Source organism: Amborella trichopoda, chromosome 8 (assembly GCF_054954075.1).
Source record: "Amborella trichopoda isolate Santa Cruz 75 chromosome 8, AtrichopodaSantaCruz75HAP2 v2.0, whole genome shotgun sequence".
In the NCBI taxonomy this organism is placed as follows: Eukaryota; Viridiplantae; Streptophyta; class Magnoliopsida; order Amborellales; family Amborellaceae; genus Amborella; species Amborella trichopoda.
Genome location: NC_142343.1, coordinates 24,962,015 through 24,985,750, shown reverse-complemented (window position 1 = coordinate 24,985,750; position 23,736 = coordinate 24,962,015). Strand labels below are relative to the sequence as shown.

Genomic DNA, 23,736 nt, shown 5'->3' with positions numbered 1-23,736 from the left:
AAATTTGAATTGTTCAATCAAAGTTAAGATGAGATATCTTATCTTTCTAAGGGTAAAGGGGGCACTCGCACCCAACCCGGTCCAACGTGCACCGATGATCTTCCTAAGAGCTGCACCGCACAGCACGTTAGCTTGATGGACCACAACAACATGAGATGCAAGCCGTTGAACATTGCTTGTGGGTTTGGTTATTAAATATATCATGCTTTTAACGAAAATATTTATATAAGGTTGCAACCTTAAAATCTAGAACTACGGATGCCCTTCAAAAATTTATCAGAAAAAGTTATTTTAATGTTGAAAAAGCTTGTGATTGATCATCTCGATATCGAGATGTATGACTATGAAAAATAAAAAGATTTTGAGTCTAAAAAATAGTGCATCTTACAACATATTATCTACACCGTCCATTTTTAAGATTTTCATATGTTTATAGATCTACTTGATTTTAACCATTTTTAAAATTTTAAATTTTATAATTAGATATAAAAATATATTTTGAGGTAATCCTAAGAACATTTGACATCAAAATTATATATTATGATAAAATTTGAATGTCCACCATAGTTGGATTGTTTAAGGTTGCAACCTTATGGAAACCACACCCTTCTTTTATTAATAATATCAACGGGTATTCCACAAATCGAATCCGCGGGTTACTCACGAGCAAACCAGCCTAGCTGGGCAAGTCCCGGCCAGTCAAAAAAGTATTAAAAATATAAAAAATTTTAAAAATGTATTTAAAGTATGATTAAACAAAAAAATCTAAATAAAGTTGAAAAGTAATGAAAATAATCGATTTTAACAAAAGAATTGTATATAATGAAACTATTTACCTTTGATACAAGGTGGTCACAATTACGTACAACCGTCCGATGTGAAATTTGATAGCTTGGGTGTATCATAAAGTTTGGAAATTTTTTTTTTAAAGTTTGAGCTTGGTCAATGGAATAAATGCAGGCCTCTAATTTCACATCCAATTGTCAAGATTAATTGTGATCAACTTGTATCACAAGTAAAAGGTCTCATTGTATGTTTTTTTTTAAAAAAATTGATTTGTGCCTAGGGGTGTTTTTGAAATTTTCAAAAAATGATTGGAAAATATAAAAATAAGTATTCATCACTAAAACACTTTCTAATTTTTGCCAAAATGGAAAAAAAAACATTACAAAAAAATCCCTTATTTTTAAAATTTTTTATACATTTTTGTAATGTTTTTAAAAATATCCGACTTGACCTATCAGTACTAGCCAAAATCAGATTGGCCAGTGCCTGGTTTCGGTTTTGACCGGCCAGTTCTGAGTTATTCAAATTTGGTGAAATAAGGAAGGGACTCCCATATTTCGCAATTTTAGGCTTTAGGAGTGAATTATTGTGGATTTTATTACGGATAGTGCATCTACTTCTTTTAGAATGAATAATTTTTAATATTTTATACTAGATTTTATTTCGGATAGTCCATCTAATTCTTTTAGAATGAATAATTTTTAATATTTTATATTCACCATTCCTTATGATGATGGTGGTGGAAACTCTCTATCTACTCTTAAAATTCTATATTTAAAATCCATTGTTAAGAGGGATTTTTGCTAGGGAAAGCATTTGGATATGACCTCATTTAAACTTTTGACTTGTATGAATCTCCAGGGTCCGGGTCATCTTCTAGTTACGCGTAAATGACTGAATTTTCAGGCCCATTTATGAGGCCACGGGGCTTGAATTTTGAGCCCATTAGTTTGACAGCTGAACCTGTAACCCGTCTTAGTATTAAGGCTTTACAGGCCCTTATCATTGGCAAAATGGGCAGGCCGGGCATGGGCAGGCCGGGCGTAGGCTAGGTTTGGCCCCTTCATAGGGCTGTCCGGCGAGGCAAAAAATTATTGTTCTTGGGCCCGGGTCTAACTAGGCCTAAGACGCTTGCACGCCACCCCACCCCACCCCAAGGTTCGTGCGAAGGCCTGCAAAATGCATATCATGTTAATGTGTTGGACGGTGGCGATTGCACTTGCTATTGTGCGCAAACCATTTATCTCCGCCACTAAAAATTAATAGCCCACAATAGCCCAAAAATGAATTTTTACTGAGAACTATAATTTAAAGCATAAAAAATAGTGCAAATCCATAATATCTAAAAATATTTATCCTTTTTTGTGGGGAAACAATTATATAGAGCCGAGGCTCTAAACAATCAAATTTGAACCTACCTAAAAAAATTTCACTAGAAGAGGTTGTTTTGATGCCCAAATGTCCTTAAATTGATCATCTCAACATCAAGATACATGGACATGAGAAAAAAGTAGATTTCAAGTTTTGAAAATAGTGTATTTTGTAACGCATTTTTTGACCATCAATTTTCAAGACTTTCAAGTTTTCATAGATCTCTTGATCTACACTATTTTTGTAGCTTTAAACTTTATAAATAAAGATAAAAATATATTTTAAAGCTATCACAAAGATTTCCAGTATCAAAACTACATTTCTCGACACTATTTGAAGGTAGGCTCTAATTTGATTGTCTAGAACCTCAGCTCTATGCAAATGTCACCCGTTTTTTTAATGGACGATTATAAGAAGCAATATTTCAAATGTTTGACGTTTCTTTTTTTTTTTTTTCTTTTTTTTTTTTCATATTTATACATTTCGAAATTGAGATCAATTGGAGAGTCCTCAAGCGGCAGAACTACCTTTCCCGACATATTTTTTAGGTGTGCCAATGTTGATACCCCTATTACTATAGGACAATTGGGTATGTAAAGGCATTTTTCATAACTATATGAGAATAAGGGGTCGGAATGGAATGGGTCGCGTCTGGGTTGGAGTCGGGTTCAGGTCCAAGTTACACCTCGACTCTGTTTGGGTCCAAGTCAATTGGATGAAGACCCGACCCATTGGGTACGGCCAGATCAATAAGTAAAAATATATATGAAAATTTATTTAACATATTCTATGCTATATAATTAATATTTATTGGAAAAAAGTTTATATAAGGTGTTAACCTTATATTGTACGAGTAAGGTGAACCTAAAAAACTATTAGAGAAAGTTGTTCTTATGCTGGAAAATCTTCAAATCGATCATCTAATCCTCGAGATTCATAGACATAAAAAAAAGAAATTTCTAGTCCTAAAAATAATTCGTCTTCTAACACATTATCCGGACTGTTTTGAAACTAGCTTGAAGCAGAGATGTCTCAAAGGCCACATTTGGGTGCACTACTATGATCGTGATGGTGAATTGAATGCGAGTGACTCGGTGTGGGCATGGGTCGAGAAAAGCAGACCTCTGCTTCTTCATTATTATTAGGAAAATTTACCAAAAACCCCAAGACTAAATATTTTACGCAATTTATCCCAACTTAATTTTTTCTCTCACTTTTATTCTCAAAACAAACTTTCTATGCAAATACCCTGTCAGAACCTTACTACCGAACCACACTTTACACAATGCCGGAGTCTTACTTTCAAACAGCATTTACACATTGCCACAGCCCCTATTTTGGTGAAATAGAAAAGTACTTTCAAACCTAGTGCCAAGTCCCTATTTTGGTGAAATAGAGGAGAGGGAAGCCTTCCTAAAATAAAGAGTATGGGAGGGTATTTTAGGCGGTAAGTTGCATAGAAAGGGTACGCGGTCTTTTTTTTTTTTTTTTTGGGTAAATTTCCCTTTTTATTACATTAGAAGCGCCGGGTCTACGCCGCAGAACAAAGTCTCGATTTTGATCGAGGCTTGCGTCTCGGTCTCCCTCTTCTTCACGATGATACCTACGCCAGATGCGTTGGGATCGTTGTCTTTCTTTACCTCAGGGCTTCCCTCTCCCTCTACCGACATTCATTCAATATTGCACCCTTCTTTTATCCTATAATTGCCACTCCTACTCTATTACTTCCGCGACTTTGACCAAGACACAGTCATTTGTCATTTATTTAATGTACGCACACCCACAATATCTCTCTCTCATGTAGTCCCACCGCCCTCTCTCTCTCTCACAGGGTACAAGTTTTTGAAGCAGTGATTAAAAAAGCGGGAGTAATTAATTATTTGTTGGGAATCCAGTGGTGCAGTTTAGTCTCCACCATGCCTATTTGATTCAGTCAGTTGCTTCCCCAGTGCAGTTGGTATGCACATGATACGCCCCTCGCCCTCTGTACAATTTGGAAAATTCAGAGAGAGAGAGAGGGGCAAATGGCAGCAGCTTCATCATCATCTTCTTCACGAACACTGGAACAGACACCAACATGGGCTTTTGCCTCTGTGTTCTTTGCCTTCATCTCCATTTCCTTGATCATGGAGCATTGCATCCAGCACCTAGGCCATGTAAGCTAACTCACCAAGCGCCTCTTTCATTAATGAATCTCCCTTTTGCTGTTTCTTCATCTCCTTCTCCATTCTGCAGTGGCTAACGAGGCATCGTAAGAAGGCCCTAAATGAGGCTCTTGAGAAGCTCAAATCAGGTGATGCAAACACCCTTTTTTTTTTTTTTTGGTAATTCAGTAGAGGAAGACACGCAACTACTCATTTTTTTCAATCAGATTAGGAAATAGCTTTTTTTGAAGTTATTAGTGGCTGGAATGAAAACCACAATGTGGTAACTAAGATTTTGTTGGTGATGTACAACGATCATCATGTGCTCTTTCTATCCTTTTACTACTACTGATTTGGTTACTTGTGGTTGAACAGAGCTCATGCTCTTGGGCTTCATATCTCTCTTGTTAGGAGTGGCTCAGGGTACCCTTTCACGTATTTGTATACCCACCAGTATTTCAGATACCATGCTTCCCTGCAAGAAAACCAATAGCACCACCACCGCTCTCCCCCACGACGTCACTGGAAGGAGACTATTACTCTCATACCTCGGAGGAGGAGGAGACATGAGCAGCTCCCACAGGCGAGAATTGGCCGGAACAATGGCCTACGACCACTGCGAAGCAAGAGTACGCGCCTTTCTTTTCTTCCCTCCTCCTCCTCCTCAGAGACTGACTGACTGACTAACCGGATCGATTCCCTGTTATTTTATGGAGTCAGTCTCCTCTCTTCTCTTCTTAACAGTCGTAGCGGAGCTGTGATTTCCCTTTTCTATCAACAAAGATTTCATATAGTTGTTAAATTGAGGAATCATGGGCCTCACAATCTTTGATGGTTGCCAACATGTAGGGGCACCAATCCGGCGGGGCCTGGCCCCGGTTGGGATGGACCTGATAGGGTGCCAATGGGGTCTGGGTCCAAGTACCTTGGACCTGACCCAGGTCGAGATTTATGTAGGACCTAGTCAGGCTGGGTCGACCTGGACCCGGCCCAACACATGGATACCCCTACCAACTTGCTTGCTTCAATTGAAATAAGGGGAAAAACACATTAGGCTGGAGGCAGTATGATATTACCAAGAAGAAATATTTAATGTTTTATACATTTACAACTATTTCGAGTTATGATCATTATCATGTTTATTTTGGTAGGTATTTTGAAAATAAATCAAAAGACAGCTAAAATATTAAATAGTTACATCTTCCATAGGTATTAAGTCGGGCGTGCGGTCTTCCATAGGTATTATGTGGGGCGTGTGGTGTTTATGGGAGACGTGCTGCCTTCTCCTTAGTGACTAGCATTCGCCTTCAAGACTTGAACTACTACGAACAATTGTTCTAATGCTTTGTGTCAATGGTTCGGTATTAATTGGCATGACCACGGAGCTACTAATTTCAGCGCACTGAAAATCGTCTCAGCCAAGGTACTTGGATCTTGGTCTAGGCGAGTTAGACTTCGGAGTGCAGTTGAGTCTAGCATAATTTTAAAAAAATAAAAATATCCAACAAAAAAAGTATCTAGTTCATCAGCTCTTGTGTTCGAAACCTCACCTGGTTCATTTTTTTAACGGTAAAAGTTTATATAAGGTGAGGTCCTAAACAATCAAATTAAGGCGCACCTCAAAAATTCACTCAAAGATGTTGTTTTAATGCCCGAAAATCTCCAAATTGATTATCTCAACATCAAGATGAATGGACATAAAAAAAATTGATTTTAAGTATTGGAAATAGGTGCATCTTGTCATGCACTTTTTGGACCGTCAATTTTCAAGATTTTCAATTGCTCGTAGATCTGCTCGATCTATACTATTCATAAAGCTTTAAATTTTATAATTAGATATAAAAATAAAATTTCAGCCTATCACAAAAATTTTCAGTATTGAACATCTTTTGATACTATTTGAAGGCGCGCCTAACTTTGATGGTTTAGGGACTCAGCCTTATACAAACCATTGACTCCATCCCTTAAAAATAAGTCGGATTACTGGGTTTAAAATTTGTAAGAAGGTGCATGCGGGGAGTTCCACCCCCCACCATGATGTTAACGAGGCGGCATGCTACCCAAAAGGCAGCTCAAATGTTTTTAATTGAATTGGACATGTTAATATATATAATGTAAAAACACTTAGGTCTACATCAAAACTCGCCTTGCCCATAAGGCGAGGCGGAGTAAACTCGCCTGACTCTGAGTGGGCTCGGCCTATGTATTTTGATAATGCTTAAAAAGGCAGAGAAGACTGTCATATACATTTTATTAACAGAGAAGGAAGATAAATATACCAGAGTGACAGATGGTACATATCTACTTATAATTAGATATGAAAATAAATTTTCAGCCGATGATAAAGATTTTCAGTCTTGAAACAACATCTTTCAATATTATTTGAAGGCGCGCCTTACTTTGATGGTTTAGGGACTCAGCCATATACAAATCATTGACTCCACCCCTTAAAAAATAAGTCGGATTACTGGGTTTAAAATTTGTAAGGAGGTGCATGTGGGGAGTTCCACCCCCCACCATGTTAACGAGGCGGCATGCTACCCAAAAGGCAGCTCAAATGTTTTTAATTGAATTGGACATGTTTATATATATAATGTAAAAACACTTGGTTGTACATCAAAACTCGCCTTGCCCATAAGGCAAGGCGGAGTAAACTCGCCTGACTCTGAGCGGGCTCGGCCGATGTATTTTAATAATGTTTAAAAAGGCAAAAAAGACTGTCATATATATTTTAGTAACAGAGAAGGAAGATAAATATACCAGAGGTTTGCTATATGTAACAGACGACACATATATAGAAAATATAGATCAAATTTGTATATATATTAAAGAATACACTTTCATATCTTTTAACACCCCCCTTCAAGCTCAAGGTGCCTTGAAAGAGAGCAACCGGAGTTTGGATAATAAGTAGCAAACACGCATAGCACGATGAGTCTTGGTGAGAAGATCAGCTACTTGGTGTACTAAGGGAATAAAGGTAAGTGTAATGGTCTCCTGCAATACATCATAGCGAGTAAAATGATTATCAATTTCAATGTGCTTCGTCGCTTATGAAATATATCTTTCTGAGCTATTTGAATAGCACTTCTATTATCACAAAAAAATAGATCAGGGACCAGAGTGATGTAGATAAACCCCTCCCCCCCCCACCCCCCCCAAGAAATTCTAGCTAACAAAATTCTTAGAAACCTTAATTCTGAGTCCTAAGAACCACACTAAACCTAGTGAACCTAGATCATTTCTTTTTGACCCAAAGACACCCAAAGCCTAACCTAAATTGTAGTATAGCCGATGAGCTTTCCAACTGTTCAAGAACCATCAAAATTGGACCTAATGTTTGAAAGTTACGTACCGACAAAATTTGTTTGAACAAAAAATAAAATGGTCCCCAATGCAAGCTGTGGCGGGTCACACATTGGCTACACACGTGACTTGTGGCCTGTCGCACAACCCATATGCCACACAAGCCGCCATGTGTCGTGCAAAACCACGGGCACTAAGGCAGTGGCAAACTCTTCTAAAAGCTCTCGAAAGATCTGTTGAGGCGATTCTTGGATGAGCCTAAACTTTGACAGTTTTTCTCTTATCCTAGTTACTTTGGAACTCTAATTCCTTAAATTTCAACCATGTTCCCAGGCAAAAGTTATATAAATCCGTCTAAAAAATCTAGAAAAATACATCTTAAAAATCTAGGAAAACCTAGAAAAAGTCTAGAAAGTCTAGAAAATTAGGAAAATTATCAGAAATTCGTCTAAAAATCCTTAGAAAATAATAGAAAATCCTATATCCCCTAGAAAAAAAAAGAAAAACCCTTACAAAATTAGGAAAAATTCCTAGAAAACCTTAGAAAATTCTCTTAGGCTCTAAAAACCCTAGATCTAGGAAAAACTCTACGCTAAAGACCCTAATCCTGGATTCATTCAAAATTTCTCTATAAAATCCCCAAAATCAAAACCGTAGGAACAATATCTTCTAGATCGAAAATCTTAAAACCATTCTTCAAGAAAGCAAGAGAATGCACCAAATATGTAAATCAACCCGCGGTCTTGATACGACCCCAACTCCATGTTTCTCAACTATGTGATATTTCTTTATTCTCTGCTTATTTTTATTTGTTTCTTTATTTTCTATTTATAATTGGATTTCTTAGTTTAATTTAGAATTCATAGATTTTTAAGATCTAGTAGGTGAGATTTACAGCTGGCATTGCTAGTAGATAAAAAAAAGAAGGTTAGATGTATCATTGTACTGATTTTGGATCTATAATTTGAGTGGTCCCTCTTCCTTATCCATTTATCAAATTTTAACTAGTTTTGTATGAATTTGAGGTGATATCAAATACTAGTAAATTATAGTGAACCTAGACCCCTTAGAACTATCCAAAGATACTCAAAACCTAGCTCAAGTTGAAGTAGAGTCCAAGAGCTTTCCAACAGCCTAATCCAAGCCCAAAACTCTGCGTTTCGGGTCCCCGAAGGCAAGTTTCTTAATTCTTTCTAGTTTAGTTATTGTTTTATGATTTTCAACTTTATTTCATTACTTAGATATTTTAGTTTAAAATTTGAACTTTTTAAAGACCTAGTAGCAGTGAATTTACAAGTGCCATTGTTAATAGACTAAAAAAAGATCAAATTTGTTTGATCTGCATCAGTTCTAGATCTATAATTTGAGTGACCCCGCATTCTCTATCGATTCATAAAATTTTTAATAAGTTTTGCATGACTCAGAGTTTATCTCACTCAGAGATCGGCCTAAATTCATGCATAAACAAGTGAAAAACACCTATGTCATGGAGTAACCATCGTAACCCGATAATCTTGGAGGTAGTATGATCAATGCACAATATTTGGCTTCGGCATTAGACCGAACAACTACTTATTGTTCTTACTTTTCTCAGAGATAAGGGAGTCACCAAGAAAAATAATGAATCTAGTGGTGGAACGACAATTCCTAACATTACCCACAAATCAGCATTAGAAGAGGCTTGCAATTCTGGCTGAAAAGTGGAGGAGAGAAGAAGACCCTGAAATGGAGTTCCACGAAGATATCGTAAGATCTGAAGTATTACCACATAATGAACAAAACATGGTGCAAACAAACTCTGACTGAAAGTATAAATGGCATGACTAATATCTAAGCGTGTAACAGTTAAATAGTTAAGGCTGCCAACTAGTTGCCGATGCCGTATAGGATCAAATAGAAGTTCGTCATTAGTGGTCCGTTGTTTACCATTAAGCTCTAGTGGAGTACCCACAGTTTCAGTGTTAGTTAAACCTACCTTACAAAGAATTTCAGATGCATACTTGATTTGATATAAAACATAACCACATGGAGAGGAGTCCATCTCTATTCCCAAAAAATAACGGAGCTGGTCAATGATTATTCGATTCAAAATAGTTACTAAGATGAAGTTGGATGTCACGAATCCCATTAGGATCGTTGCCTATGATAATCATATTACCAACATACGATAATAGCATAACAAGACCCTTGGATGAGCATCTAATAAACATGGCTAAATCCTTTGAACAAAACTGTGGCGAGTAATGATAGAAGTGAATTTCTCAAACCAAGCATGAGGTGCTTGTTTGAGACCATATAGGGCTCGTCGAAGCTTTTAGACTTGATGAGACTGATGAGGTAGTCTACAAGGAGATTTCATATAGACTTATTCATGCAACTCTCTATGAGGAAGTCTTTTTTAACATCCGTTTGGTATATGGACCAACCACGAATAAAAGTAACAACAGTTAAAGTATGAACTGAGGTCATACAAGCCACAAGCGCAAAGGTTTCTTCATAGTTAATCCCATATTATCGAGTAAATCCTTTCGTGATGAGCTTTATATCAATCAATGGTCCCATTAGAGCAGGTTTTAATTTTATAGACCTATCTGCATCCAACTACAGATTTGCCAAGAAGAAGATCAACAAGATCCCAAGTATAAATATTTTATAAGGCAATAAGCTCATCTTTAATACCTTGTTTCCATTTTGGATCCGAAACAACTTCTTGATAAGATTGAGGCTCATGAAAAGTAAGGGAAGATGTTAAGAAGCATTAAAAATCTTGAAGATATTTGGGTAAGGAACGTGAAAGCTCATTGTAACGTTGCGCATGGTGATGGGAGGGATTAATTTCAGGAGAGGCATAATCAAGACGAACCATCATTAGTGTAGAAATAAGAGACTGAGAAGAGTTGGTTTGAATATCCTGAGAGATAACAACTGATTCAATGTTTGGACTAGCAATAGTCTCTGAAGGTTCATTGAATGGATCAAGGAATTAAAGTGATTTAGTTGGTGAGAGAAACTGAGGAAGAGAAAAAAATTGGAATGTGTTCCTAAAAGGTTACAAGAAAGCTTTCGAGATATAGGATCATAACATCGAAAACCTTTTTGTTGTAAATTGTACAAAAAAAGAAAAACTTTTTGACAACTTTTTTTTTTTTTTACTTTTTAGAAGAAAAGCAAAACATGTTGAACCAAAGATACGAAGATGAGCATAGTTCGGAGGAGAAGCGTACGACTACTCATAGGGAGATATGCCACCTAAAATAGAGGAAGGAATCCTATTGATGATGTATGACGGGGTGCAAACAGCCTCTGACCAAAATTCTTTTGAAACAGAGGGAGGACAAGAAGGGTTATTGTTGTTTCTATAATGTGGCGATGTTTTCGCTCTCTAACACCATTATGCTAGAGTGCGTCAAGATAAAATAACTGACCAAACAGTTCCATGGGACCTCAAGAGAGTTTTAAAAGATTTAAACAAATATTGCCCAGCAAAGTTAAAACAAAATATTTTAATACTTTTAAAAATTGAATTTTGACCGTAGTGGAAAATTCATCATAAACTTGACAAAAGTTAGATCTATTGTGCAACAACTAAATCCAAGTATATCAAGAAAAATCATCAATTACACCACCCAATGCAGGGCCTCACACATCGGAATGTATAAGTTCAAAAGGTGAAGTGGTAAATGTCGCAATATTAGAGAAATGCAGAGCAATATGTTTTGCCAGTTTACAACTAACATAATTACGAGAACTATTAGTATAAATTGGCTCTAACTTTCCTTAGGATATCAAAAACATATGATGAGATAAAGAAATATGGTCTAGCCTGCTATGCCAAAGAGAGAAAAATACGGTAGGAAGATCTATCAAGGAAGTTCTACTAATAAGTGAAGCACCAAGTTGTTGAGGAATATGTAGGTATCCAAGACAAACTAACGACCAACTTTATGGCATGTCCTAACTCACTTCCCTATCAAGTGATCCTGCAAAGACAACTAGATGAGGAAAACAACATGTCATAACCTTGATCACATAACTGAGCAACAAAAATTAGATTCATGGAAAGATTAGGAACCGAGAGTACGTCAAAAATTGAAAGATTAAGGGTTTTAACAGTGCTAACATGACTTACAGACACCATTAAGCTATTAGTGCAAATAGGAGAATGGTTGTTAATAAAAATAGGAGAGCTTAAGAGATGTGCAAATATCATATAGTTTGATGCACCATAATCAATAATACCATTGAGAAAAATGTGTGTTAGAATTACCTGAAGCATGATATAGTGCAAAAGCAACAACAAATGAGTTATTTGTACTAGAGAGAGCTTGTTTGATCATTTCTTACACATCTTCTATACTAAGGTATATGGCGGATGTGGGGATCTAAGCTGAATGATTGCTGAGGAATTGTAGAAGTTGCTGTTATTGTGAAACCTTGTGAATGAGCATACTTCTTGAGTTTAACAGGGCAATTGTATTTTTGTACCCAAGTCCTTTGCGATAATTTTATTACACTTTAGACATATCATTGAAGGGTTTATATTGGCAATAGAGGTTTTTCCTATTGAATTTAGGGCGGCAGCGTGAAGAGGAGTAGGTTTTTCTGTAGTAAGGTATGTGGCAAATGTGGGGATCTGAGCTGAATGAGTTGCTGAGGAGTTGTAGAAGCTATTGCTGTTGTAAAACCTTGTGAATGAGCCTTCTTTTTTAAGCAATTGCATTAGACTGGAGACATATTATTAAAGAGTTTCTATTAGCAATAGATGTTTTTCCTATTGAATTTGGGACAACAACATGAAGAGAAGTAGCGAGATCAGAGTCACTCATATCAGTCAAGATGTCAACAATACCTTTCGGAGTTTCTTCCACCATGAGTTCAGCCAATGCTGCATTAATAGTTAGAAGAGGAGTCCGATAAAGAATAGAGGCTTGTACTAATTCGAAATCATCTTGTAAAGCCATCAGAAACTGTACAAGGCGAGATTCATCAAGATACTTATAATAACTCTCAGCATCGGCAATCCATATAGGTTCCACAACTGCCAATTGATCCCAAATAATGGTCATTTTAGAGTGAAATAATGAAACTGATTGTCCCTTCTTTCAACGCAAGTGTTCTATGCCCATTTCAAGTTCATAATTTTGAGCAAATTGGTTTGGACATGCCTTTTGGAATCCCATACTTCCGCTGCCATTTCAAATTTCCTTAGTTGCATACTTATGGAGGGAAAACAAAATTGGCAATCCAAGTGACAATTTTATGATTATTGACGTCCCACTCTTCTAGTTTAGATCGAAATTCATCTTTTCGAAGATTTTTTGAAGGTTTAGGACATACCTCATTAGGTTCCAACGAGCAAAGCCAATTAATGTAGCTTAGTAAAGCAGGCAATGGTAGCAATGTCAAAACATTCTTCGACATTGGCTTTGACAATACATGGCTACCATTGGCCTTGCTCCTTGGTAACCTTGTTTTAGGTGTTCCGCAACCTATTGACTTACATCCATAAACTAAAAAACTAAGTTCATTCCCTTTCCTCAAGTAAGCAGCTAACAATGTGCACGATCCTTAAACTATTTAGGGTGTGGTTTGCACAAGGTTACAACCTTAAAAAATCCAACTAACGCGTACCTCTAAATTTTATCATAAATGTAATTTCGAAATAAAGCATTCTTAAGATAGTTTGAGAATCTATTTTCATCTCTAATAAAAACTCTAAAAATGATTCAAATCAAGTAGATCTATAAATATATGAAAATCTTGAAAGTAGACGGTCAAGATAATGTGTTACAAGATACACTATTTTGTGGACTTGAAATCTTTTTTTCTTTTCATATTCTTACATCTTGATGTCGAGATGACCAATTAGAGGGTTTTCCAACATCCAAACAACTTTTATGATGGATTTTTGAGGTACAGCTTTAACTCAAAATTTTAAGGTTGCAACCTTATATAAACTTTTTCCAACTATTTATATATTTTAGTTTTAGTTTCAATCTCCAAAATTGCCGGTCTATGCCTCATATATGTGCATATGCAATCAATTACTAATAGTTTATACAATAATATTTTTTAATCCGCTCAAGCCTCAGTCTCAGCCCTGGCCCAAGCCGAGTAACTCAATTGTGTTTGAGTGTACTCATCTAAGTAACGTAAAGGGCCAAAAAATTCCTATAAATTTTAAAAAATGCTAAAGAAGCTAAAAATAAAGACAAAAAAAACTTCAAATGGTGAAGCAAAACTAAAAAGTAACACAAGGAATCCAAATAAGCAAAAAAATAAAAATAAAAATAAAAATATGGATTTATACAAAATTGATTTTACAATTACATTTAGGAAAATTTATATAAAAAAAAAGGAAATACAAAAATGTGGAATTTGAGAATAAAATCCTCCCAAAACAGCATGAAACATATCCAAATTGTATGTATTACCTTAATGCATCGATCCTAAAAGTTTACATATTTTTTATGTTTTTTATTTTTTAATATACCCAAGTTTTTCCTTGTACAAATTCCAAGAGCAGAATTCTTTGATTGAATCAATGAGCCATTTCTTAAACAAATGTTGAACTGCAGGGAATGGTGTCTTTGGTGAGTCAAGATGGTATACATCATCTTCACATATTTATCTTTGTCTTGGCCGTGATTCATGTAATTTACAGCCTTGTAACAATGGGACTTGGAAGATTAAAGGTAAGGGTGTTTTTCAAATGGGCGTAGTTCATTATTTTTTAAGTTTGGTTAATTGCTTTCATATATTGTTCAGCCTTCATAATTCTTGCTTTGGAAAACCCCAGATGCGACGGTGGAAAGCATGGGAGAAGGAAACTCAGTCAACATGGTATCAAGCATCAAATGGTGAGCAACAACTTCTTTTTATTTCAATTAAAAATAGGGTTCAACACCGTGCCCATAGTAAGAAAGGAGAATCTTAAAATAGTATCTTTCATTTACTTGTAGTCACTGTTTTGAGACTAGGCCGGGACTACTCGGACTCAGCCAAGTAACTCAGGGATGCGAGTTTGCCCTGAGTACACTATACACGCGTTATTAATATGCAGTAGACGTGAATCGTACTAAGGCAGTGAGCTACAGGGTTGATCGTTTCCCAATTACCTATCTTAGACTGCCTATCTTGGATAGGAGGTTTCCTGTTTCAGTTTGAGATAAGGTTATCCAAAGGGTTCAACAAAAATTGGATCTTTGGAAACCAAAATATTTATCTCTTGGAATAAATGCCACTGTACTTCAATCCTGCTTTGCTAGTCTAATTATTATCAGATGTCTATTATGTAGATGCCTCAGTCAGTTTTTAAAATTGTAGAGAGGATGATGAGGAATTTTCTGTAGGGTACATTTGGAGAAGAGCGGAAACTCTACCTGTTGAGATGGGATAGAGTATGTACCCCCAAGAGTCAGGGAGGCCTGGGGATTAGGAAAATCAAGTTGGTTAATCAAGATCTTCTTTGTAAGTAGTGGTGGAGAAGTTTTCTTTTCAAAGATCAGCTGCGGTTCAAGATCCTTGCAGCCATATACGGTCTTGATAGGCAAGGTGTCTGAATAGGGAATGGTCGGGGAAATGATGTTTCTATCTTTTGGAAGCCTATTTTCCTTAGCAAGCCGCTCATTGCTAGGAATTTTAGATGGATCATTGGCAAAGGTAATCAAATTTTCTTTTGGCAACATAAATGGATTGGAAATTGTCCAGTAAAGGTAATGTTTCTGGATATCTTTGAAAAGGTGATCAATCAGAATGTGTAGATCTCATAACTCTTTGAAGGTGGTGGTAATTCTGTCACTTGGAATATAAGCTTCCCTTATAATAGGCTTCGAGATGAGTTGATTCAGCAGCTTGGTTCTTTGTTGAATATGTTAAATGATGCTTATATCCCTGTGTGTTCGGAAGATAATATAATTTGGGAGGTAGAAAGTGATGGTATCTTCGCGATTAAATCTTGTTATAAACTTCTTTTCCATGATCGTTGGCGATGGATTTTGTCTCAAGTTTCTCAGATCTGGAAATGGTTCATTCCTCGTAAAGTACAATCCTTCATTTGGCTAGCTGCTCAAGATAAAATTCTAACCATAGATAACCTGGTTAAAAGGGAAAAAATATTGTCAAATGTTTGTTTAATGTGCAATGAAGATGCAGAAACTGGGGAACACCTATTCTTACATTGCCCTTTTGCAAGTGGGATATGGTGGTGGTTCTTCTCACTCTTGGGTATCAGTTTACCTTTACCTCGAGCAGTGCTGGGTATCATCACTCATTTCTCTTTAGCTGAGTTGGAAGACTGGTATGGCCACTTGGAAGATCACAAGAGGTTTGATAATGTGGGAGATATGCAAGGAATGAAACCAAAGAACTTTTGAAGTTGAATGCTTGTCCTTATTAAAAATAAACATTTAGTGTGGTGTTGGCTGGCTGTTACAAAAGAGGGACAGTGGGTTTCTGAGGTAGATGTCATGATTAACTTGCAAAATCTTATGAATTTAGGTTCTCCTAGAGTACATCCAGGGAGTGTATAGACCCCTCCACCACAAGTCTTTTTGAAGCTGAATTTTTATGGCAGTTCTTATGGAAACCTAGTAGTGGCAGGTGAAAGAGTCGTTGTGTGAGACTGGAATGACCAGATTATCTTCACATATGCAGGGCCCATTGGAATAGCTATTGCAAATGTTGCTGAGATGCTCGCCATCTTCCATGGATTGAGGATATTTTGTAATAAAAATTTAGGAAACTGTATTGTGATTGGAGACTCGTTGAATGCTATTCAATGGTGCAACAAAACTCAAAGGGTGCCTTGGGAATTGAAATCTATTTGGCTTCAGATTTTTGATCTCTCGGTTGGATTGTCTGTTTCGTTTCAACAAGTCTTTAGGGAAGCTAATTATTTAGCAGACTATCTGGTTAAAGGGTGTATTTCTTTGTCTGCTATTTCCATTTCTGATGATGTAATTCCTTTCGGGTAACTCTTATTATATATACGATTTGATAACATTTGTCAAAAAACATTATATGGAAAGCATATCCTGTTAGATAGTATCATGAGAAGATAAGGTGACTTGAGATTTAAACATGGATGATGTCATGTGGCCCTTGGGTCCTAACCACAAAGCACAAACAATAATCCAAGTAAGTTAGCATCTTTTCTCAAGTAGGTTAGATCGACCAAGGACCTTGTGTGGTCTTTGATGCCATGGGCAAAGTAAGGAAGTAGTTTATGATTATTGTTTTTCTTATCATTTCATGATGTTAGTTGTGATTTGCAGATCCTGAACGTTTTCGATACTTCAGACAAACAACATTTGCAAGACGACACATAATTTCATGGACTGAAACCACCATTCACCTTTGGATTGTAAGCATCATCCATCATTACATTTGCTTATGATAGATTGGAATCCATCAATGATTTGCTTTGCTATTTTCTTAAAACATTGGTATTTTTTTCATGAAGTTACAAAATGTATCTGTGAATTTCCAGAAATGTTTCTTTAGGCAATTTTATAGCTCAGTTGCGAAGGTCGACTATCTTACCCTGCGCCATGGCTTTATTTCAGTAAGTCAATTCCTAGATATTGATTTATCTTCTCCTCTTTATGGTTTTTGCATTGGTTGAGTTAGCACTAAAGATTGCATAAAAAATGAACATAGTTATACAACTACATTTTAAAGACTCTCTCTCTCGTCCGTAAAACAATACTATAGTCAGAGCTCAATGGCATCATGCCCTTGGGAATGCAGAGTTCAAATTGATCAATCATCTGATATCAAACCTATTCCAAACAATCTTTCAGGCCCACTTGCCCAACACAAATGGTGTATTTAATTTTCAAAAGTACATAAAAAGATCCCTCGATGATGATTTCAAAGTAGTGGTGGGTATCAGGTGACATTTCTATGACCTCCTAACTTTTCTCTTCATCATTTTAACTTGTTGAAATTTATAAAATGATGGAAATTTCAGTCTGGATTTTAAGTTAAATATTTATTGGCATTTTTCTTTAGTTGCAGTTACATGTTGATTGGGCCTCTAAGTATATAAGTATGTGTTTTCTATTTTTCAGTCCAACCATGTGGTTTTTGGTTGTGATCTTCATGCTTCTCAACGTACATGGTAATGTGCCTCTCTTAATCTCACAAATGATGCTAGTCTGATAGCATTCACCCAAAAACAAAAAAGATCTGAGTCTTAGAGCAATCTATTTTAATTGTTGAATTGCAGGATGGAACTTATACTTTTGGTTGTCTATTGTCCCACTTATTGTAAGCATCTAGCTCAAAGTGGATCTTCTTATTCATGCACTTTGTTCTTAGAATGTAAACATATGATGCATGTTACTGTGCAGTTGGTTTTGTACGTGGGAACTAATCTGGAGGTGGTTGTTGTAAGAATGGCCCTTCAACTCCAAGAAGAAAGTGTGTTTATTAAAGGGACCCCACTTGTGCAACCTAACGATAATCTCTTCCCTTTTGGACGACCTCAATTGGTTTTGCATCTCATTCATTTCACTCTCTTTCAGGTACATACGATTTAATATAGTTTGATGCTTTCCAACATGACTCCTCTTCCTCAAATCATCATCATCATTCGAGTCTTATCCCAATTATTTGGGTCGGCTACACGACTCCTCTTCCTCAAATATGACTAACTAATTCCTACTTTTCTGAATCTTTCAGAATGCATTTGAGATGGCTTTTTTCATTTGGACATGTGTAAGTATGATACTACTTTTTCTAGCTACAATTCCTCTATAATTTATTGTCCTATACAAGTCAAACTAAGAGGTAGTTTATGTTCTTAATCCAATTTTTGACAGTACGAGTATGGAGTGCGATCATGCTACCATGAGAGGCTAGCAATTATCATCATAAGAGTTGTTATAACGTGAGTCCTAGTGGTAGGCATGGGATCATTCCTGAATGGTTGGTTCATGCTCTTTATTATCCTCATGGACAAGAAATTATTCATAGCTGAACTTTCATTTGTTGCAGGGTAATTGTGCAATTTATGTGCAGCTACATCACTCTCCCCCTTTATGCTCTTGTAACACAGGTGGGTATAATGAATGGTAATGCCTAGTAGAACTCCAGTGAAAAAAGAACATAAGGTTCCATTGGTTTTTTCATTTTGAAACTGAGTAGTGAGTACCTAATTAGAAAGGTCCACTTTGAGAAGTAAGACATGATAAATAAGAATAAATCCACCAGTAAAACGCACACAAGGCGCCTCTTGTATTTTTGACATCACTGAGAAGAGTATTCATTTTTTTTTTTTTCAGATGGGATCGCAGTATAAGAAATCCATATTCGAAGCGCAAACAGCAAACGCTCTTATCCGATGGCACAAGGGTGTTAGGCAGAAGAAGCAGCAACCATCGTCACCTCAAAATCCATCAGTTACACCCCCAATTGTTGGCTCCTCCCCTGATAAATTATCTCTGGTTCTCGAATCAAAGGCCTTGAATAATTTTGAAAAACCATCACCTATATCTGTGACTATGCCTCTGGGGCCAATGCAAGACGAACACAATTCAAATAACACACCCTCCTCATCAGAAATTACCGACTTGCATCCAGAAGTTCCAATCCAAACTTTAGGTGTTGATAAGCTCAAAAGATGAGTCGAATCATCTTATAAGAGTGTTAATTCACTCACCATATTAATCACCTTGACATTGTAGACACAACACAAATCCATTTTGTTCCATCGAGCTTGTTATAAATGTTGGCAACATATCACTTCAAGATTACCATCACCCCACTTCACATGTTTTTATTATGCAAGTGTGTGGCTCAAGGTCATATTAATTGGTTCATGTACAAGGGACATTCCTAAGGTGGTTAAATGCAATATTAAGAATAGACTCAAACACTAGGTGGTCAGGGTAGCGGGCCGCAAGAATGTGACATCTTGAGCTCCATTCTTACGACCGGTAGGAGACTATTCTATGTTGAACTACCAAAAAAAAGAAAATACAAGTACAAGATACAAGCATCCAGTCAAAACCCCATATAACTTGTGGCTCCAGTAAAGAAATGTACCTTGAATTGTTAAATAGTGCTTGTGAAAAAACGAAAGGGGAATTTCACATTAGAATGTATCTTTATATATGAAAGACGATTTTATGTTGCATTGGTATTTAATTACTTTGTAGCGTTGTCATTCTCTTTGCTTTGCAACCAAAGAGGCTGAAATCTTTCTCGACAATAATAAAAAATGTTGAACTCTTCAACTTCAGCATAAGGGATGAAAAGAAACAAGCAACAAACTTCCAAGGAGATTTGGTTTCTTTTATAGAAGCATGTTCTGCTCCTTGGTATAAGCCAATGCCAATAACCTAATTATTTTTAATTTCTTTAATTTTTATTTAGATCATCAAACCCATGTTGGTTAATCCCTTAAGCTTCTGCATAGTGGAATACTATCATTTTTGGTTGGCTTGAGCGCTTGTCCCAAAAAGACCAATCAAGCTGACCTGGCCTCTATATTTTTTATGAATTACATGTTTATAAACTTTTAGCCTATGCCAAATAGTTCGAAAAAAGGCTTTGATGATTTTGATGATGATGATGACTTGTTTATAAACACTCCCAACCCTAAAAAATCAATAATATTTGACTAACTTTGAGTGGAAGAACAATAGAAGTGTCCACTGTTGACATTGGTGAGGTGCTTGGAAATTGTCCAAAGCCCAAGTAGTAGCACATGATACTTTCTGTTTTGTGTCGATTTGACCACCAACTTGATTAGAGTGAAGGGGATCAATTGAGTATGGATTGGAGGTCTTCTAAATAATTGAAAAGAAATGTATACAAATTTATAAGAACTTAATGGATGCGACTGGTCCATTTTTTGGTGGTAAGTAAAAAGTAAGTCAGTGTGGATTTGGGCTCCTATTCTTTGATGAGAATGGAGTCAGAGACTTCATGATAGGGCTCGTTGTTACTACCATTAAGATCCTAGCCCATTCTCAAAACGTAGATAGAAATATTGCTATTTGGATACACTGCATAGGTGTTAAATACGATTCTTGTTAGAATCAAAAGAAATGAAAAGATCTAAGTAATTCACTGCGGTTTGAAAGGAAGCAAATAATGGGTTTTTGAAAAAAAAAAAAAATGACAAAAAAAAATGAATTCAACTGCGAAGAGAGAAAAGAAAGTGTACCATATTGTGGTCGTTGTGTCAAAAATGGTTGTGGTAAAAAGTGGTGGAAGTGGTGCAGTGTTATGATGATGGTGGTTGTGGAAGTTAGGCCTTGGTGGTGATGATGGCAGTGGGGTGGTAGCAGTGGTATAATGGTGATGGTGGTGGCATTAAAGCAACAATGATGGTGGTAGAGTGGGTGGTGGGATAATAATGGCTAGGCGGTGGTGGGGGAGTAATAATAGTAGTGGTTGTTTTAGTGGTGTATGAGAGGGGATATTGTTTGCAGGTACAAGACGGCTACAAATTCTTTTATTCATAAATCCCAAATGCTCATTAATTTATTGCATAGCTTCTTTTATGCTCCTTCTCAAGATGACTGCTTTGTGTGGGAGCCCACACTATCAGGGAATTTTTCAGTAAGTCTATCTATTGTTTGCTATATGAGGAGGTTTGCAGATCGACTGATGAAAAATTAGCTAAAATCTGGAATTTGACGATACTGGTGAAAGTTCAATTATTTTTGTGAGTAGCTTTTCAAAAGAAGTTGCCTAATGTGGATAATCTTCAAAAGAGAGGTATCATTATTGTTAACGTGTATCAATTATGCTTGAAGGATAATAAAAGTGTGGATCACCTCCTATTGTAATGCCCATTTACTCAAAGTTTATGGGATTGGTGTAGAAAGCTATTGAATCTAAATATACTAAGTTTAGATCTAATCCTATTACAATTGATGAATCTTGGACTGCCGAAGATTGGCACTGTGCTATGGAGATCTCTAGGGGCTAGTACCATATGGAATGCGTTGAGAGAGAGAAATAGAAGAACTTTTGAAAGGACACAATACGAGATCAAAACAATAAAGTCCAACATATTAGCATCTAAAGCTGATTGGGTTTCAACTAACAAGGATTGTAAGTGCTGAGCTTAACAATGGCAGACATTTTCGAAATGTTTGCTAAATGCCTCCTCATGAAAATTGCCTAAAGCTTAATTTCGATAGAAGTTCGAATGGAAACCCAGGCCCTGCAGGATTTGGTAGAACTACAAATATACTTACTCAAGGCCATATGGACACACTACATTCAATGAAGCTAAGAAAAGAGCTCTCTGGGAAGGTCTAAAGCTAATAAAGAACCCTGAGGGCCATAAAATGGTTGAGGGAGGTTCAAACAATATCATTATTCGGGCAAAAGGCGAAATGAAGCTACCTTGGAGACTATGCAGCACTTTTTATGATTATTATTTTTATTTAAATAGTGGCTCTTTTGAGCTATCTAATTGTTTTAGGGAAGCTAATATGGAAGCGGATATTTTAGCAAGGGGTGGTGTTCACCAACAATCATTGGTGGTTACATCCTTTCTTTCTTGGACTCCTTGTACTCATTCTTGGTAGAATTAAATTTATGGTAATCGTTTCAAAAAAAAATAGTGGTAAGAGAAAGAGAGAGAGAGAGTCAAACTGAATATTTGTTAAGACAACTTGGAGTGGTTTTGTAAAATAATTTAGTTGGGAAGTCTTGGGAACCAATTCAAACTTGTGAATTCCATATATCTTAAAGGGTCAAATTTCTAATAAGTTTTTTTCAAATATACCCAAACTGTCATTTAGCAAGAAAATCTAATGGTACCTAAGTTCATCAAATTCCTTCGGCAAAAAACCACCACCGCCAAATGGCATGATATATGATTGAATCCTCGTACTTAATACCCTGCATCTAAACTGTCCACTAAATGGATTGTCCAGAGTTGAAATTTGAGTGATTTCTGTTGCCTTTCATTTTATTTTTAAATTGATCTCAAAGGGGCAAAGATAATTTGAAGAGGTTTTTTTTTTTTTTTTTTGAGTAATTGATTTGAAGAGTTTCCAATTCAAAAACTCATTTTTTTTTAAATGGAACTGATTTAAATGCATATTTTATTTTAATTTTTTTAAAAAAAAATCCTTCCACTAAACTTTATTCAATGCTCTATCCTCTTTATTAATTTGATAACTTCGAATTTTGGTTTTGGCATAAGAACATTGAAAGTGAGATTAAATTAAAAATCTTGATTTGACAAATATTCCGTCAAAATTTTTCACCAACTAATTCTCTTAGAAAATTGTATTAAAAAACACAAGAAATATATTCCTAGAAAAAATATTCTCTCAAAGCAACTACATATCTCGAACTAATAGATAGAATTAAAGACTAACATAATGAAATATTTTCTCGAGATCAAGAGAACCATATAAAGAGTAGGAGAGAAATTTAGTTACAACCAAATATTTAGGCAGCAAGAAACTCGGGATGAGGTTCGAATATTTGGATTTGCTTATAGATATTGTTTGGTAGAATATTCATTTTCTTGCTTTTTTTTATGTATGCCAATTAATCCATCGGACAATTTGTACAAATATAGCTATTGTATCTATTGAAAATTTAGATAACAATTTGTCACATATTTACCCTAAAAGATTCTAGGTAAAGACTTAAAACTACCTTTCCATGACTTTAGTGTATCCATACAATAGCTGCAACTCATAATTTTATCTTATGTCATCTTTATATTTCTGATTGTTTGAGACAAATTTGAAATATTTACAATTCTTTAACTAACTCTATTTTTGCGATCCGTATTTTTTGATAGTGGATACAAAGACTAGAACAAAATTTTGAGCCGAAAAAAAGGCAAAATAGACACCTTTAACAAGCCACTTGCTAAAAACCAAGTTAAGTGAATAAGTTACAATCCTATAAATAAAAATTAGAACCATTGTTAGCCTTGTATAACCACCGTAAATAAACTCAAATACCAACCCCTTATGGGGCAATTACATATAAAGCAAGATTAGTTTATGAATTACACTTTAATAGCACAAATTACATAAACTGTGTCCTAAAGCTTAAATACATCATATAACTAATCTAAACAATATTATAAGGAATAAAATCAACTAAACAGGGAATTAGAATTTCAAATTAAAAT

At 35.9% G+C, this 23,736-nt stretch overlaps 1 protein-coding gene across 12 annotated transcripts; it reads left to right on the top strand.

The window, feature by feature from the left end:
• The first annotated feature begins 4,104 nt into the window (after positions 1 to 4,104).
• LOC18427373 (MLO-like protein 3) lies at positions 4,105 to 19,372 on the top strand. Of its 12 annotated transcripts, none has more exons than XR_016061183.1 (15): positions 4,105 to 4,313; positions 4,393 to 4,450; positions 4,677 to 4,930; positions 14,186 to 14,302; positions 14,407 to 14,467; positions 16,883 to 16,971; positions 17,098 to 17,172; positions 17,411 to 17,491; positions 17,681 to 17,730; positions 17,839 to 17,879; positions 17,963 to 18,136; positions 18,294 to 18,329; positions 18,434 to 18,501; positions 18,609 to 18,669; positions 18,896 to 19,372. XR_016061183.1 is itself a non-coding variant. In XM_006836425.4 (15 exons), the coding sequence occupies exons 1-15, from the start codon at positions 4,182 to 4,184 to the stop codon at positions 19,235 to 19,237; spliced, it is 1,650 nt and encodes a 549-aa protein (XP_006836488.1). In that variant the 5' UTR covers positions 4,105 to 4,181; the 3' UTR covers positions 19,238 to 19,372. The 12 variants fall into 12 exon arrangements, 2 of the variants coding, with proteins under 2 accessions (XP_006836488.1, XP_020518732.1); XR_016061184.1 differs by having other exon boundaries at positions 18,434 to 18,514; XR_016061181.1 differs by having other exon boundaries at positions 17,411 to 17,502; positions 18,434 to 18,514.
• Positions 19,373 to 23,736: the final 4,364 nt, after the last annotated feature.